Below are 18067 nucleotides of genomic sequence, written 5' to 3'. Positions count from 1 at the left end.
AATATTTCCTTATATCTGGGACTCCCAGTCCTCCCTGCTGCTTAGTGCTCATTAGTTGTTTCCTATGTATCCGGGGGTTCTTATGTGCCCATATGAACTTAAAGATCACTCTCTGACACTGTTTAAAATACTTTGATGGAATATGTATTGGTAATGTTTGTAATAAATACAAGATTTTCGGGAGTATGTTCATCTTAATAATATTGCAGCGTCCTAGCCAGCTATGAAAACCCTGGTTCCACTTATCCAATAAGATCTTTACTTTCTGTAAGAGGGGTGGGAAGTTCAGCTCAAAGATCTTCTCCACCTTCCCTGCTAATTGTATACCAAGGTATGTCAGAGCATTGTCAGTCCATTTAAACTTAAATTTTTGTTTTAGATAGTTTATCGCTATATGTGGGACGTTTACCCCCATCGCTTCCGATTTATTAAAATTGATACGTAGGTTTGATAAAGATCCGTATCTCTCAAATTCCTTCATTAATTCTGGAATTGTAATCAACGGGTTTGTAAGACTGAACAACATATCGTCTGCATAGGCTGTAATTTTACAGTGGTTCTTCCCTATTTGTATGCCAGAAATATTAGAGTTTGCTCGTAGCGTACACAAAAAGGGCTCTAGTGACAGGGCAAATAGAAGTGGAGACAGAGGGCAGCCCTGTCTTGTCCCATTTGAGATTGTGAGGGGCTCGGACAGAATTCCGTTGGCCCGTACCTGGGCTGTTAAGCCTGAATACATGGAGAATATCCACTGTATTATTTTGTTCCCAAAGCCGCCATATTTTAGGACTGCCCTCATGTAACTCCACCTCACCCTGTCAAAGGCCTTCTCTGCGTCCGTATTGAGAAATACGCATTGCGTCTGTGTTGAGTTGGCTAACTGCACCAGGTTAATTGCCTTGATTGTGTTGTCTCGTGCTTCCCTGGTAGGGACAAATCCCACCTGGTCCAGGTTTATTAAGTCTGGGATATGTTGTTGTATCCTGTTTGCTAAGACCTTGGCAAAAATCTTCACGTCCGAATTTAATAACGAAATTGGTCGGTAGCTTCCACATAGGGCTGGGTCTTTCCCCTCTTTTGGTATCACCGAGATATATGCTAGCAAGGTATCTTTGGCTAAACTGGCCGATGTCCCTAAGGCATTAAATAGTTTAACCATATATCCTGATATCGAGGGAAACAGAATTTTATAATATTGACCTGTAAAACCATCGGGTCCCGGGGCTTTCCCCCTTTTCATTATGCTTACTGCTACTTTAATTTCCTCCTCGGTTATATCGTCATCTAATTTCTGTCTATCCTCTTCTGATAGTCTTGGTATTGCGGATTCTGTTAGATACAAATCAATTTGTTCTCTAGTCGGGGGCTTGCTCTGTATATTGTAAAGAGAGTTATAGTATTCCTGGAACTCCTTCGTTATATCATTTGGTTTTGTAACCCTGTGTTTCTTGGGTGAGTTAATATGTGGAATATAGTTACTCAGCTTCTGTTCTCTTAGTAGCCTCGCCAGTCTTTTCCCACACTTATTCCCTGACTCGTATTCAGCCTTTTTGCATCTCTGCATTGCCGCTTTTACTTTATAGTACAGGAGATCTGTGATTTCAGTTCTTTTACTAGCTAGTTCTTTCTCTACATTTGTTGACCATGTTTGCTTATGTTTGCCTTCCAAGATGGCTAGCTCCTTTAATAGCCTGTTTAACTTTTCAGTACGTTTCCTTTTGATCCTAGATCCATGTTTAATTAACACACCTCTAATAACCACCTTGTGTGCTTCCCATATAATTCCAGGGTCGCACTCTGGTGTGTCATTAGAATTGAAATAAAACCTCAATTCTTTAATTACATCTTCTAGGACCTCCTTATCTTCCAACAGGCTTTCATTTAGTCTCCACTGATTTGGTCTGGACTGTCTTAAATCTTTTAACTCATATACCAGGAAGATCGGGGCATGGTCCGACCATGTAATTGATCCAATTTTAGTCGACTGTACAGAGTGTAATTGGGCATGTGGAATGAGGAAAAGATCTATCCGGGAGTATATTTTATGTGGTGCAGAGTAGAACGTGTAGTCTCTTTCTTTATTGTGTAGCAGCCTCCATATATCAATCAGTTGACTTTTATACAGAGTTTGCATAATATGATTTCTCACACTGAAAGATGTGGATGACTTTCCCGATGAGGTATCCTCTTTGGGATCTAAGGGAATATTCAGGTCTCCTCCCATAATCAAATGTCCTTCTGTGAATTCTAATAGGCGTTTAATTGTTTTGTCTAGGAAGGTTCCTTGATGTTCATTTGGGACATACACTGTGGCGAATGTTACCCCTATTCCTCCTATTTTACCCTTCACGAATAAATATCTCCCTTTCGGATCTCTCATGGAGTCTACATATGTCCATTGGATTCTCCCTGCTATCAGAATAGACACCCCCCTTGACTTTGCCTCTTGATTTGTCGCATGGTATGCTATTGGGTATTTCCTATTCTTTAATGTCGGAGTTTTGTCTTCTCTAAAATGTGTTTCCTGTATATACGCAACGTCAATACCTAATCGTTGTAGGTCATGCAGGAGGATTCTCCTTTTTTCGGGTAAGTTCAACCCCTTCGCATTTATTGAAAGTACATTTAATTTCTCCATCTATCTTCCTATATTCCCTGTATCAGTTTAGAGCATAAACCTGGAGGGCAGACAGTTAAGGAGGGGGGAGGGGTGGGATTGGTAAAAGTGGGTAAAAAGAACAAAAAAAAAAAAAAAAAGGACAAAAAAAAAGAGAAGAAAAGAAAAAAAAAAAAAGGAGATATTCTCCTTTCCTAATATTAGCTATCCTGCTAATAAGAGTGGAAACACTCACCGTATTAACGGTATTTGAGCGTCAACCTATGTTTGGGGGGGGCGTGCTCCATAGGTGGCCTTCCGTTGTGCTCCTATGTGCCAGTCTCTTTCCTCCCTTTCCTTCTCCTTTCTTCTTAAATGTAATGCTTACACAAAAAAGATATGAGAGAGTATCCCACTTATAGGGACACCTTCAGTAGAATAGGGTAGAGAGAGAGAAATACAGGGAGCACAAACAAACCAAAAAAAAAAAACACGAGCTCTAAGCTCCGGGTCTCCCCATGATTCCCATATTTTCCTTCCAATTCTCCCAAAAAAAAAAAAAAAAAAATTGAAGAAAAGAGAAAATTCCCTTTGCCCCCTGGCTTCTCACGTTCCTTCATTCTGTCAATTGTGGGGGCCCAAGTGTGACTCCTATCGCCAAGTCCTTTTCCCTTCTCTTCTGCTCGTTCCCCCTCTCCATAAGAGAAAGGGAAGGGGAAGACCTACAGAAATGTGAACATAAATTCCTACTATATCTACTCTCTAGTAATTATACCACATAACATTTAACATATTTAACATATTTCACATATACATATATACATATATATACACATATACACATACATACATAGAAGGTTACAGCCATGGCCCATACCATTACTTTATATTGTACCCCCCCCCCCTTATATCGAGAGGGTTATCTTTTATTATTCTATTGTTATGCCCCTTTCTCCCCCTTCCCCCCCATCCCTCACCACACCCTCATTTATTGGTCTCCACTCTCCAACTATCCAACTCTAGATGGAGGTGGGAGTGAAGTACAATCCAAAAAATATAGTTATAATCACATTTCCCAGTAGGGGGAAGGAGAAAAGAAAGAGAAGATTCAGTAATATCCCAACTGTAGGGTATCAAAGGGGGGTTCGAGAGAGGAAAAGAGTGGGACCACTTTTTTTCAATTTTCCAGCTCGCAGCTCTCTGCTTCCTCTCTATAGATATTCACCAATCGTATCATTCCATTTCTTGTATTGTCATTAAATGCATTCCCCAAGCCGGGGGGGGGGGGGAAGTGGGTCGACCTGCCCCTTCCTAACTCCACAGCATCTCATCAGGGTCTGCTGGGTATTCTGGACAATGGGGGGCCCCTCTATTGTGCCATGTGCATATTGTGCTCCCCAGATGGCGTACTACGTTGGCACCTGGGTGCATCAGTAGTTGTGTTGTGAGTTGTGTGTGTGTGTGAGAGAAAAAAAAAAAAAAAAAAAGAGAGAGAAAAAGAAAAAAAGGGTGGGAATCCCCTACCCCTTTGTCGTGAGACTATGTATCGGTGTATCTATATGTTAGTGAGTGTCTGTGTTGTCTATATGGTTATGTGGCAATTATCTAAATCGCTATGTGTGTATACGATGTGTTGTGCACTAGTGTCGTTCCTGTCGTTAATACTGGGATCGTTAATTGTAATTGGTGTTGTTTGTTTGCTGGGGTGTATCTCACTCCCCGTGTATGTGATGTGGAAAAAAAAAAAAAAAAGGAAAAAGGGCCCCCCTTCCCCCATACAGCCCTCCTCTGGCGGGCTACGCTTTTTCCCTTGGCGAGTATCTTCCCCTCCCATCCCCCCCTATCCCCCACCTGAAAAGAAGAAATAGAAAAAAAAAAAAAAAAAAAGGGGGCAGAAGGGTGAGGCAGAGAGAGGGGGAAAAAAAAAACACACCACCATCTTCCACTCTCCCAGCTCTCTCCACCCTCCCATCCATATCTGCCTATTGGCCCTATACCATTTACCTTATGCCATATACCATAACCTTTCATATTAAATCATACTATACCATGTCTTAACACTCCAATACACTCCATTCCTTAGGATACTTTCCTTGGAATGCAGTCCCCTATATACTGCCCCGTTACACCTGGTTTTCCCCTTTTTCAAAAAGTTCCCCTTTTTCAAAACTTCCCGACCGCCCCCCCCCCCCCCCTATAAAAAAAAAAAAAAAAAATCTTTGGGGGGGGGGGGAAGGTTATATGATCGAAGGGTGGGGGTGTTAAAAGGAAAAAAAAAAAAAAAAAAAATTCCTCAAAGCTGGTCTCTCTCCATCATTTTTTTCTGGCCATGGCTGTCTCAGTTCCTTCTTTTATCACATTTCTTCCTGCTGGTCAACTACTTCCCTTCAGGGACCACTATTTGTCTCTTAGGGGATCCCCCGTCTTTCCTGGTGTCCGCTGTTTGCATGTTCTGTGGGGTCCTCCCTTGCCCTGATTTCATTTGAGGCCTTCCTCTATTACCCGTATATGTTATTGGTAGGAGCCAGTTTGGTACCTGGATTGATGTTGTCTCAAGAAATATAAATAGTTCTGGAAGCTCCGCTGGGGCTCTGAGCGTAAATGACGCTGCAGGCTTACGAAATGTCACTGCAAGTGGGTACCCCCACCTGTATGTAGCCCCTTTTTCTCTAGCAAGGTCCAATAACGGCCGCAGGCATGCTCTGCGCTGAAGGGTGGCCCGGGACAGGTCTGGTAGAATTTTTACAGGCGCGCCCTCATATACTATGTCCTTTATGTCCCATGCTGTCCGGAGAATCGCTTCTTTTTGCTGATATTTATATAATCTACAGATGATGTCCCTTGGCCTATCTAAATTAAGTGACTTAGGGCCTGGGGCTCTATGCACCCTCTCTATCTCAATTTCCATCTGGGGTAATTTTAGTACTAACCCGAAGACTGCCTTGACTTTACTGTCCAAATCCTCAGTATCTGTTGCCTCCGGGACACCCCTAAGTCGCACATTATTCCTGCGACTTCTGTCTTCTAAAACTTCCAACTGTAGTTGCAGGTCTATTAGGGATTCGGCTGCTATGTCCATTCTACTACGCTCCAATTCCTCCACGGCTCTCTCGATGGCCCCCACTCTCTGCTCTATTGAGACTATAGAGCTTTCTCTTAACATCACCTTTTCTGACAGGGCACTTAAATCTTGTCTTACCGCCTGTAGGTCCTGGCGTTGAGTCTCCTCCATATGGCGTATCATTACCTCAATCTCCTGCCGGGTGGGGAGCCGCTCGATGTCCTGGCGTGTCGGGAGAGCTGCAAGCATCGCTTTGATCTCTGCCATTTCCATCTCTATTGCGGCGGATCTCACTGCAGTCGGCGTCTGTGTTTGGGTAACTCCTGCTCCGGAAGCTCTTCGTTGCGTTGCTGACCTCTCCCCCGCTGCACTACTTTCACCGCTCCGACCGCGGGCTCCTTTGTTAATTGCACCGCTCGCCGCTATGGACACTGGAGATGCCGAGGTAAGATATCTCTGAATGTCTCTTTGCTTGCTATCTGTTAGAGCGGCCGCTTTCTTTGTATCTGCCCGTGTTATGTATTTGCGGTCTTTGTTCATGCCGCTCCATAGGGCGCCAGCTCCAGCTCCCGCCGTGAATATCGCTTCAAACCCCGCAGAAGAAGCACACCGCTATCGCTGAAATCCTCATGGAGAGAACCCGAAGCTGCAGGGTTCCATGTCTCTCACGCTGCCATTCCTAGGCCACCGCAGGGGTTATTTTCCAGCTGGGTTCCAGGGATTCAAATTTTGCCTCCCTCGGTGAGCGGCGGGGTGCAGGGTGTGGGGTATGGGGCGCTACAAGCGTGCGTATGCTGCTCTCTACTCCACCGTCTAAACCATTTCTAGATTTTGTCAGTGAAATAGAGACTGTATTTTTATTTATTTATCCCCCACCACCTTTTCACAGATTCTCCTCTTTCTTAGGCAATTTATGCCTTAATGCAGTTCACCAACATAAATGTCCTTATTCTGTTTTTCCACTCAGCATCTCTTCCACTCTCCTAATTTTCGCTCAGTAAAGCAGTGACATTCAGTGTGTGTACAAGTAAATAAAAGATCAGACCTACTTATGCAAGGAGAATGTTCAGTGCCGAGGGAAGCCAGCAGGAGGAGGGGGAGAAGGCACAGCCGTGGGGATGCTGGGGATGCCAGTGCTCAGTTCTGAAAGCAGGATACAATGACGTACTGTGCTCCGAGGATCCAGGAGGGGGTCAAATTACTTCCAACGGTAAGCAGACCTGCCGATCTGGAAGTATGAAGTATGCAGCCAAAGGAGGGCTGAAAGCACCGAAGCCCAGCTGCTGTTACTCTGCTCTGCTACCCACAGTAACCGGGCATCCAGCTCCACTCAGTTGTCCCCTCAATATCTAGGACGGGAGATAGAAAGCTGCTAGGGAGGGAGAGAGGCTGGTGGTTCACACGTGGAGCATCGCAACAGCAGAGGAGCACGCCCACACACGTCACACACTCACTCCATCATCCGGTATCCTTCCCCAGTGTCGCTGTCCCTGGTTTTACTGAGGCTGACAACCAGGGCCAGATTCCCGACAAGGCTACGAGGCCAGGCCTCGGGGCGGCAGTGGGTGCAGGGGTAGCGCCGGTTGTAACACACAGCGGGAGACTGCTGTGTCACGGAGCTCACTGTGAAAAGTTTGGGCGCGCTGTGGTAAAAGTCCCGCCCTCCTCCTAGACCAGCTTGTGTGATAGACAGAACACTGCCCCTATCACACGAGCTGGTCTAGGTCGGAGGGCGGGACTTTTATCACAGCGCGCCCAAACTTTTCACATTGAGCTCCGTGACACAGCAGAAGCACGAGATGCCCGATGTGCGTAATGCACACACTGACTGGTGAGGCTACATTGTTTGGCACGGTAAGGCTGCAATGATGGTGAGGGGGGGGGGGGGGCTGTAATGATGGTGAGGGGGGCTGCAATGAGGGCACAGTAAGGCGCCAATTATTGAGGGAGGCTGCAATGAGGGCACAGTAAGGCGGCAGGAATGGTAAGGCTGCAATGAGGGCACAGTAAGGCAGCAATGATTGAGGGAGGCTGCAATGAGGGCACAGTAAGGCGGCAGGAATGGTAAGGCTGCAATGAGGGCACAGTAAGGCAGCAATGATTGAGGGAGGCTGCAATGAGGGCACAGTAAGGCGGCAGGAATGGTAAGGCTGCAATGAGGGCACAGTAAGGCAGCAATGATTGAGGGAGGCTGCAATGAGGGCACAGTAAGGCGGCAGGGATGGTAAGGCTGCGATGATGGTGAGGCTGCAATGAGGGCACAGTAAGGCGGCAATGATTGAGGGAGGCTGCAATGAGGGCACAGTAAGGCGGCAGGAATGGTAAGGCTGCAATGATGGTGAGGCTGCAATGAGGGCACAGTAAGGCAGTAATGATTGAGGGAGGCTGCAATGAGGGCACAGTAAGGCGGCAGTGATGGTAAGGCTGCAATGATGGTGAGGTGGCAATGATGGGCACGGTCAGGCGGCAATGATGGGCACTGTGAGGCGGCAATGATGGGCACGGTGAGGCGGCAATGATGGGCACGGGTTGGGGAACTTTCATTTTTTTTTGGGGGCGGGGAGAGCGGCATTGAAGGTGGCAAAGGGAGTAAATCCGGGCATGCTGGCAAACCTGATGGGGCCCCCTAGTGGCATGGGGCCCCCGGGCAGTGCCCGAATGGTCAGATCGGCAAACACTGTACAACAAATATGTTATCAAATTAAAGAATAACTCCGTATCTGTGGTTTTGACAGCTGTGTGTCTGTTCCTCACACTCAGGAAATGCTGGGGGACCTCTTCTCGCCGGTGGAGACCCCAGAAGCTCAGAACCGAGGATTCCTGAAAGGACTGTTTGGCGGAAGCGGGCAAACCTTAGACAGGGAAGAACTTTGTAAGTGGCATTTTCTATCACTATACTTCTTACTGTGTATTGAATATTGAATATTTTCGGGGCATTCATTACTCCTCTTACCAAGATTGTTTAAAAAATGTGATGCCAGCTCTTGCCCGTAACCCTCGGTGTGGGCGGAGTCTTTTCCCACACTTTGTACTGCACATGGCTCTTTTTGGGCTGAATCTCCTCCGTTCTGTCTCTCTATAGTTTCTAAATTATTTCTATGGAATATCTACCAGGGCAGTATTTCCCAACGTCATCCCTGAAGTACCCCCAACAGGCCATGTTTTGGGTATGTGCCTTGAAAAAAAAAAAAAAAACAGCTAATGCCCCGTACACACGCTCGCGATTTCCGACGGGAAAAAGTCAATCGGGAATGCCGACGAGGGAAAAAAAAGAGCTGGTTCTCTTCTTTTTTTTTTTTTTTTTTTTTGCCGGCCGGTTTGGCGGTTTTCCCGTCGGAAAAATTGCGAGGGAGCAGACACGGCCAAAAGCTCTCATCGCAGTTTTCCCGTCCGAAAACCCGGTCGTATGTACGAGGCGAAATTCAAAACAGAAAAATTGATTTTCACAGTGCCAAAATCGTACCAAAAATCAGATATTACACCATAAACATAGTTAACCACTTCCGGACCGCCGCACGACTATATACACTTTGAAGAGGGATATCACTAGCAGCTAGCTACCATAAACCAGGTATCCTCCTCTTCAGGCGGCGGGCCGGTTTACGATAATGGTGGTCTCTGTGCCTGATTCGCTGCAAGATCACCGTTATTGGCGGCGGGGGAGGGTGACCTCCCCTCCTCGCCGCTTACTGGAGCCATCGGTAGCGGCGGAGGCGATCGGGTCCTTCTTGTTTCTGGGTATGGATATGAGTGAGGGGAAAGATGGCCCCCCCTGTCTCCATACAATAGCAGGGCGGAAGCGGCGTCAAAACATCACCTCCGCTCATTGCACTTCTGAGATCTTTTTGACCCCCCACATCTCATATATAAGAGGACCTGTCATGCTTTTTCCTATTACAAGGGATGTTTTCATTCCTTGTAATAGGAATAAAAGTGACCCAAATGTATTTTTTATTTTTCAAAACAGTGTAAAAATAAACAAAATAAAGTAAAATAAATAAGAAAAAAAAAAAATGCGGTAATACCACCCGCAAGGCGCATTGCGGGCGGTATTAACCCTTTTTCGGCCGCTAGCGGGGGTTAATACCGCACCGCTAGCGCCCGAATATCGCGGTAAATATGACGGTATAGCGGCGCTACAAATAGAGCGGCTATACTGTCACCGCGGCTCCACTGCCCAATGTGAAAGCAGCCTAACTCAAAACATGCAACCTGTAGAATTTTTTAAACGTCGCCTATGGAGATTTGTAAGGGTAAAAGCTTGTCGCCATTCCACGAGCGGACGCAATTTTGAAGTGTGACATTTTGGGTATCAATTTACTCGGTGTAACATTATCTTTCACAATATAAAAAATAAATTGGGCTAACTTTAATGTTGTCTTATTTATTTATTTTTTTAAAAGTGTATTTTTCCCACAAAAAAAAAAGTGCACTTGTAAGACCGCTGCACAAATCCGGTGCGACAGAAAGTATTGCAATTACCGCCATTTTATTCTCTAGGGTGTTAGAAAAGAAAAGGTATAATGTTTGGGGGTTCTAAGTAATTTTCTAGCAAAAAAAAAAACAATTTTAACTTGTAAACAACACATCTGAAAAAAAGAGGCTCGGTCCTTAAGTGGTTAAAAACAGTATTAATAAATATTTAAACCATCACAGAATATCCATGCTGCTTGAAGGAATGTGCATGGAGTAACATCAACTCAACAAACATTGGCTTCTTCAGGAAATTTTACTGCATAAGAACTCCTCTAAAGACAAGAGACAACTGGTCAAACCACGTCTTTATGAAGCACAGTTATATTGAAACCAGGGCCGCCATCAGGGGGGTACAGGCAGTACACCTGTTAGGGGTCCGGAGGTCCCCAGGGCCCCAGATGGCAACCCCCCCTTTTTTTATTTATTTTTTATAAAAAAATATATATTTTTTTAATATTTTTTTATTTTATTTTTTATTAAAGGGCCCAATATCTTTTTTTAATATATTGTTTTATTTATTTTATTTTTATATATATATATATATATATATATATATATATATATATATATATATATATATATATATATATATATATATATATATATATATATATATATTATTATTATTATTATTGTTGTTAAAGGGCCCAGAGGTCCCAGGGCCCCAGATGGCAACCCCCCTTTTTAAAAAAAAAAATAATATATATATATTATTTATATATATTTTTTATTTCTTCTTTTCTTTTGTAGAGGTCCCCAGGGCCCGGATGGCTACCCCCCTTTTTTTTGTAAAGGGCCCCCTCCCGCTTCTCAGTCCGCTTTTCAGGCGGCAGCACCCCCTCCCCGGTTCTCTGCTCCAGGGGGGCCATGCCTGAAGCTGTGTAAGGGGCCCCATAATTCACGATGGCAACCCTGGCTGGAACAGTAAAGTTCCTTTACCAAATTTTTACCACAAGGTTGGAAGAGATGTCTAAGATGTCTTTGTATGCCATAGTATTGATAGAAACCCTTCACTGGGAAACACCTGAACTCAATGGATTTGGAATGTTGTCCACATATCTTTTGGAAATATAGTGTAGTGTTCCCATATTAAAGCTGAAATCCAGGAACTGCAGGCATACCATGAGTCAAGTCTAAGAAGGTGCCTGCCACCTCCTAGACTTGTCTCTGTTATTCACATCTGACAGGTTTACAGTGGAACCTCGGTTTATGAGTAACGAGGTTAACAAGCATTTTAAAAGACGGCAACTTTTTAAAAAGAATTCTGTCTCGGTTTGCAAGTGTTGTCTCGCAAAACAAGCAGAATTCAAGCCTGCAGTACCACATTTGGCCTGAGGTGGGGGGGGGGCGCCCGAGCCCAGCAGAGCCGTATCGGAGCTGTTCGGAATTACTCCGTTCCCGGGTGTTTCCGATCCTTTCCAAGGTCAGCTGAGCTGTCCTCGGGCCTTTCCGACTGTTTCAGAGGCTCTCTGGCCACATACGGTATTGCATGCCATTGAAGTCAATGTGGAACAAATTATTTTAGTTTCCATTGACTTCTATGGGGAAACTCGCTTTGATATGCGAGTGCTTTGGATTACGAGAATTCTCCTGGAACGGATTATGCGTGTAATCCAAAGGTTCCACTGTATTGTCTTCCAAGAAGATAACTTCTGGAGCTCTGATGCTACTCACTGTGGTCTTAGTTCCTTCAAGAGCAGAGTTGCTGGAACTGCTATGCCCACCCCTCCCCTCGTTCTGTCCATTCACAGAAGCCTTTGTTTTAATTTGAACTCATTCGCAAAATACAAAGGCTTCTGTGAATGGGCAGCAGAGGGGAGGGCATAGCTGCTCTGTGCGCTTCTCTCCTCTCACAACCTGAGATATATAAGTAATAGAGATAGGTCCCGGAAGTCATATGCACCCAATTGGTGTCTGTGTGTGCGCTTTTTGCAAAGCGGCAAAATTCCCTGGAATTTGGCTTTAATAAAGGCCTTGTATGATGTTTTGTGTCTGTGAGCTGAATCCGTTAATCTAACACGTCTCTCTCTCTGTCCTACAGTCGGTGAAGCCACATCCGGAAAAGCCTCCCGCGGCTTGGCACAGCACATCCCCGGACAGGGCGGGATAGAGGGAGTGAAGGGAGCAGCCACTGGAGTGGCTGCCGATTTGCATAGAGCTCGTATCGCACTGGATGAAAGAGGACAGCGTCTGGGCGAGCTGGAGGACAAGACAGAACGCATGTTGTCCAGTGCAGAAGCTTTCTCTAAACATGCACATGGGGTGAGATAAAAAAAAAAAAACAGGCAGTGCCCATTTCACCCAGGCAGTGCCCATTTCACCCAAACCCAGGCAGTGCCCATTTCACCCAAACCCAGGCAGTGCCCATTTCACCCAGGCAGTGCCCATTTCACCCAAACCCAGGCAGTGCCCATCCAAACCCACAGACCGGCAAACAAAGTAATCTGGAGAGCCGCACTCCAAGATAATGTCTTTATTGAATGGAAAACACTTCATACAGCAAACCAAGTCACAGATAAAATACTGACGCGTTTCACACCTCTTTACAGGTGCTTAGTCATATCTATGACTAAGCACTGGTAAAGAGGTGTGAAACGCGTCAGTTATTTTATCTGCGATAATGCCATAAAAATATCCCCTATTTTGTAAACGCTATAACTTTTGCGCAAACCAACCAATAAACGCTTATTGCGATTTTTTTTTACAAAAAATAGGTAGAAGAATACGTATCGGCCTAAACTGAGGAAAAAAAAAAGTTTTTTTTTAATATTTTTGGGGGATATTTATTATAGCAAAAAGAAAAAAATATTGGCCCAGATTCAGCATAGCTTGCGCTATATTTGCGGGGGGGCAGGGCAACGATTTTGCCCTGCGCCCCCGCAAATATTTTGTGCTGCCCTCGATTCACGGAGCAGTAGCTCCGTGAACTGCGAGGGCGCGCCGGCAAATTTGCCCGGCGTAAGCGCGCGCAAGTTAAATGATCCCGCCGGGGGCGGGAATCATTTAAATTAGGCGCGCTCCCACGCCGAGCGTACAGCGCATGCTCCGTCGGGAAACTTTCCCGACGTGCATTGCGGCAAATGACGTCGTAAGGACGTCATTTGCTTCAAAGTGAACGTGAATGGCGTCCAGCGCCATTCACGAAGCACTTACGCAAACGCCGTGAAATTCAAATTTCACGGCGCGGGAAGGCCGGCTATACTTTAGCATTGGCTGCCCCTGCTATTAGAAAGGGCAGCCTTGCACTAAAGTTTCCGTACGGAAACTCCGTACCTGGCTTGCGCGGGGCCCGCGCAAGCTTGTGAATCAGTGGTAGTATGCAATTTGCATACTACACGCTGATACACAATGGGAGCGCCCCCTAGCGGCCCCCGCAAGAATGCAGCCTAAAATCTGCGAGGCATAAGAGCCTTATGCCGCGCAGATTTTAGGCTGCAGCCGGTGTAACGAGGTTCCTGAATCAGGAGCACTCGTTACACCGGAGCAAGTAAGCAATTGCGTCGTGTAACTTATGGTTACACGGGCGCAATTGCTTCTTGAATCTGGGCCATTGACTTTTTTCAAAATTTGGCTCTATTTTTGTTTATAGCGCAAAAACTAAAAAACGCAGAGGTGATCAAATACCACCAAAAGAAAGCTCTATTTGTGGGGAAGAAAGGACGTCAATTTTGCTTGGGAGAAACGTCGCACGACCGCGCAATTGTCAGTTAAAGCGACGCAGTGCTGAATCGCAAAAAGTGCTCTGGTCTTTGACCAGCAATATGGTCCGGGGGTTAAGTGGTTAAACTAGACATGTGCACTGCCAAAAAATGTGTTAGTTTTCGTTTTTTTATAATTTTTTTTTTTTTTGGGTCATTCGTTATAATCGCAGTTAGTAAATTCGTACATTTTTTAATTCGTACAATCGGAAATTCGAAAATCTGAAATAGAAAACTATTAAATTTATAGGTATTGTAATTTCCTTTCAAATTTGGCTGTTAGTGAACGTAACGAATACAAATTTATCCCAAGTTACGAATTACCTTAAATAACAAATGCCGTATCTCAACAAATGGGACGGAACAAATTAATAAAAAATAATAATAAAATGTTTTTACTTATTATTATTAATTCATTACGTTCCATTCGTTATTTTCGGAAAATAATTTGTAACTTCGAATAACTTTGTATTAGTTGGGTTCACAACAGCCAAACTTGAAAGGGAATTACAATACCTCTAATTTAATAGTTAGTAATAGTTAAGTTATTATTAGTTAATTATTATTTCAGATTTCCGAATTTACGAATGTACGAAATGACCACACGGGAGCGCGCCCGCAAGGTAACCCCCTCGGGAAAGAGCTTCCCAGAGGTGGTTAGCTCTTGCGTGGAGGAGCCGAAAAAGCCTTCGTGGGACCCCAGAAGAGGACGATCGGGGCCACTCTGTGCAAAACGAAATGCACAGTGGAGGTAAGTATGACATGAGGCGATGCGCTGGCGGTAGAGAAAAAAAATCTCCTGCGAGCAGCATCTTTGGAGCGGTGTGAGAGGAGCGGTATGTATACCGCTCCTTCCCATTTAAAACAATGGGAAACCGCGGTAATACCGCCCGCAATGCGCCTCTTCAGAGGTGCATTGCGGGCGGTATTAACCCTTTATCGGCCGCTAGCGGGGGTTAATACCGCACCACTAGCGGCCAAATCACGCGGCAATTCCGACGGCATAGCGCTGCTATTTTTAACGGCGCCTCCCGCCCCAGTGTGAAAGGGGCCTTAGTATCCCTTTGAGGCTAGATTCACACTGATGCGGTGCAAATTCCGTCCGTTTTTTTGATGCAGTGCGAATTCGCAGTGTGACTTCAGTCTAGCTGCTGCGGTTCTAATGAAAATTTTAGGAAATCGCAGCTGTGCGGAAAAAAAATAAGTTTTGGCTATGTGTACATGTTAAAGGGGTTGTAAGGATTTTTTTTTTTTTTTAAATAACAAACATGTTATACTTACCTTTACTGTGCAGCTCGTTTTGCACAGAGTGGCCCCCGATCCTCGTCTTCTGGGGTCCCTCAGCGGCTGTCTCGGCTCCTCCCCACAAGAACTAACCCCCTTCATGAGAAGCACTCTCCCAAGGGGGTTAGCTTGTGTGCACGCTCCCGTGATACAGCCACCGACTGTATCACTCGGCCCCTCCTCCGGCGTGCCGCTTCATTGGATGTGATTGACAGCAGCGCAAGCCAATGGCTAAGCTGCTATTAATCTAGCCAATCAACGGCTAGACTCTGTGGAGAAGAGGACGCCGTACACGCGCACAGCAGGTGAATGGGCTCAGGTAAGTAAAATGGGGGGGGGGGGGGCTGTCGTTGCCAGATGTTTTTTCACCTTAATGTATAGGATGCATTAACCACTTAAGGACCGCCTCCTGCAGATATACGTTGGCAGAATGGCACGGCTGGGCACAAGCACGTACAGGTACGTCCTCTTTAAGTGCCCAGCCGTGGGTCGCGGGCGCGCGCCCACGACCCGGTCCGAAGCTCCGTGACGGGGACCCGCGGACCCGATCGCCGCTGGAGTCCCGCGATCGGTCCCCGGAGCTGAAGAATGGGGAGAGCTGTGTGTAAACACGGCTTCCCCGTTCTTCACTGTGGCGCTGTCATCGATTGTGTGTTCCCTTTTATATGGAAACACGATCGATGACGTCACACCTACAGCCACACCCCCCTACAGTTAGGAACACATATGAGGTCACACTTAACCCCCCCCTGTGGTTAACTCCCAAACTGCAATTGTCATTTTCACAGTAATCAGTGCATTTTTAATGCATTTTTTGCTGTGAAAATGACAATGGTCCCAAAAATTTGTCAAAATTGTCCGAAGTGTCCGCCATAATGTCGCAGTCACACAAAAAAAATCGCGGATCGCCGCCATTAGTAGTAAAAAAATAATTATTAATAAAAATGCAATAAAACTTAAAACTATCCCCTATTTTGTAAACGCTATAAATTTTGCGCAAACCAATCAATAAACGCTTATTGCGATTTTTTTACCAAAAATATGTAGAAGAATACGTATCGGCCTAAACTGAGGAAAAAAAAAGTTTTTTTTATATATTTTTGGGGGATATTTATTACAGCAAAAAGGAAAAAATATTGAATTTTTTTCAAAATTGTCGCTCTATTTTTGTTTATAGCGCAAAAAATAAAAACCGCAGAGGTGATCAAATACCACCAAAAGAAAGCTCTATTTGTGGGGAAAAAAAAACGCCAATTTTGTTTGGGAGCCACGTCGCACGACCGCGCAATTGTCAGTTAAAGCGACGCAGTGCCAAATCGCTTAAACTGGCCAGGTCCTTTACCTGCATTTTGGTCCGGGTCTTAACTGGTAAAACTTTAATCCTGTTGTGTATTTTCTTTACATGCATTCATGTCTCTCTGTCTGTCTTTGCAGCTGATGGTTAAACACAGGGACAAGAAGTGGTACCAGTTATAAGTTGTGGGAGTTCAGAGAGGCCTGACAAGTTTCGTCCTATCGTGGACTTGCGAACGACCCCCCCTCAAATCGATGGCTAAACTCCAGCATTCTCCAGCAACACAGAAAGCAGCACGCCATGGTCCCCCCCACCCCCCCCCCACACACAGGGAAAGCGTGTTGAGCACTGAATGGACAGACTGTGCAACAGGAACTGCACCCCTAGTGACCCCCTCCCCTGCGGAGCCACTACAATAAACAGAACCTTGGGGGAGGGGAGGGTTACACTCTCTACAAGGACTTTTCAATATAGATTCTCAAGAGGGCATGTCAACTTTTTTTTTTTAAATGTTTTCTGAAAACAAAAAAAGAAAAAAAATATATATAAGTGTCCTGTACAAACCTAGGCTATATTCGCACTTCTGGTGACAAACTACGCAGAAGTAGAATCCTTATTTGCATGACAAGAACAGACGCATGCTGTGGAGGAAGGAAAGGGGTGATAGCAGGTTGGACGGACGATGACGCCGGCGGCGGCCAGTGCTCAGACAGTATTTTTTTTTTTTCATTTTGTGCGCCTAGTCCTTGCTGTTTCATTTAGCGCTTTGTCTTTGCTGCACTTAGAGCCTTCATTGCGTTGTTTCCCCCGGAAGCGCAAGGGGGGAATGCCAGCGCAGAAGGGGGCGTTTTATTTTTCAGTGTGCGGAGTTGTACAGATGTATAAAACAAAAAAGATAGAGAGAAATTATTGTAAAATCCCGGATGCTGGGCTGCACACTATCCTGTACCAAACGACTTCTTATGTAAAGGAAACCCCCCCCCGGGTCCCGCGAGCCTACGCTGTATGTAAGTGACCGCGGCGGGGGAACGCCGGCGCGTTTTACAAAAGAGGTAAGGTAGCTGTCGCCCGCTCCTTTCAATAGAATAGTTCTACAAAAAAGCAAAAATTGTATGTGTTTGAAAATTAAAGTGTAATTTGACATCCCTATGAAGGGAGAGGCTTGCCTGTGTTTTCTTTTTTTCCAGTTCGTAAAAAAAAAAGCAACCCGAAACTTTACATTTTGTATACGCCGCCTTCGTATTGTGTGAGAACACGTGGGCTGGTTTACACTTGCTTCAAAATCTGTGGCATTGGACACGCTTTTTATTTTTTACAGCACTCTGAATTCCAATCAAAGCCCCATCACGAAATACAATGGTTCACTTATAGTCCTGTTCACATGTTGCTTTGCTTCACAAATGACACCCTACGTCACTTTTTTGGGGGCTTCATAGCATTTCCAAAGCCTCCATAGAAGTTTATGACAACACTTGCAGCATTTGAGAGGCTTTTAGGCAGCGGTAACTTTGCTTTGTTTTGGAGGCAGGGGGCGTTGCTGGGTCTACACAAGATCTGAGGCTAGAGCCCATAGCGAAGTAAAGAAAGTCATACACACATGTGTGTGTGTGTATGTATATATCTCCATCTCATTACATCAGGGTCCCCAGAGCCGCCCT

The 18067-nt window shown here is 45.3% G+C and overlaps 1 protein-coding gene across 7 annotated transcripts in view; it reads left to right on the top strand.

Moving 5' to 3' along the window:
* The window catches only part of STXBP5L (syntaxin binding protein 5 like), a 413558-nt gene extending 395996 nt beyond the window's left edge, over window positions 1-17562 (top strand). For all 7 annotated transcript variants that reach the window (XM_040339197.1, XM_040339195.1, XM_040339193.1 and 4 more), the window contains 3 exons: window positions 8418-8529; window positions 12175-12395; window positions 16550-17562. In XM_040339197.1, coding sequence (XP_040195131.1) covers window positions 8418-8529; window positions 12175-12395; window positions 16550-16591 — 375 coding nt within the window. In that variant the 3' untranslated portion in view covers window positions 16592-17562. The remainder of the gene's footprint in view (window positions 1-8417; window positions 8530-12174; window positions 12396-16549) is intronic.
* The last annotated feature ends 505 nt before the right edge of the window (window positions 17563-18067 follow it).

The sequence above is a fragment of the Rana temporaria genome, chromosome 2, assembly GCF_905171775.1.
Source record: "Rana temporaria chromosome 2, aRanTem1.1, whole genome shotgun sequence".
Classification (NCBI taxonomy): domain Eukaryota; kingdom Metazoa; phylum Chordata; class Amphibia; order Anura; family Ranidae; genus Rana; species Rana temporaria.
This window is presented reverse-complemented; position numbering and strand designations above follow the sequence as displayed.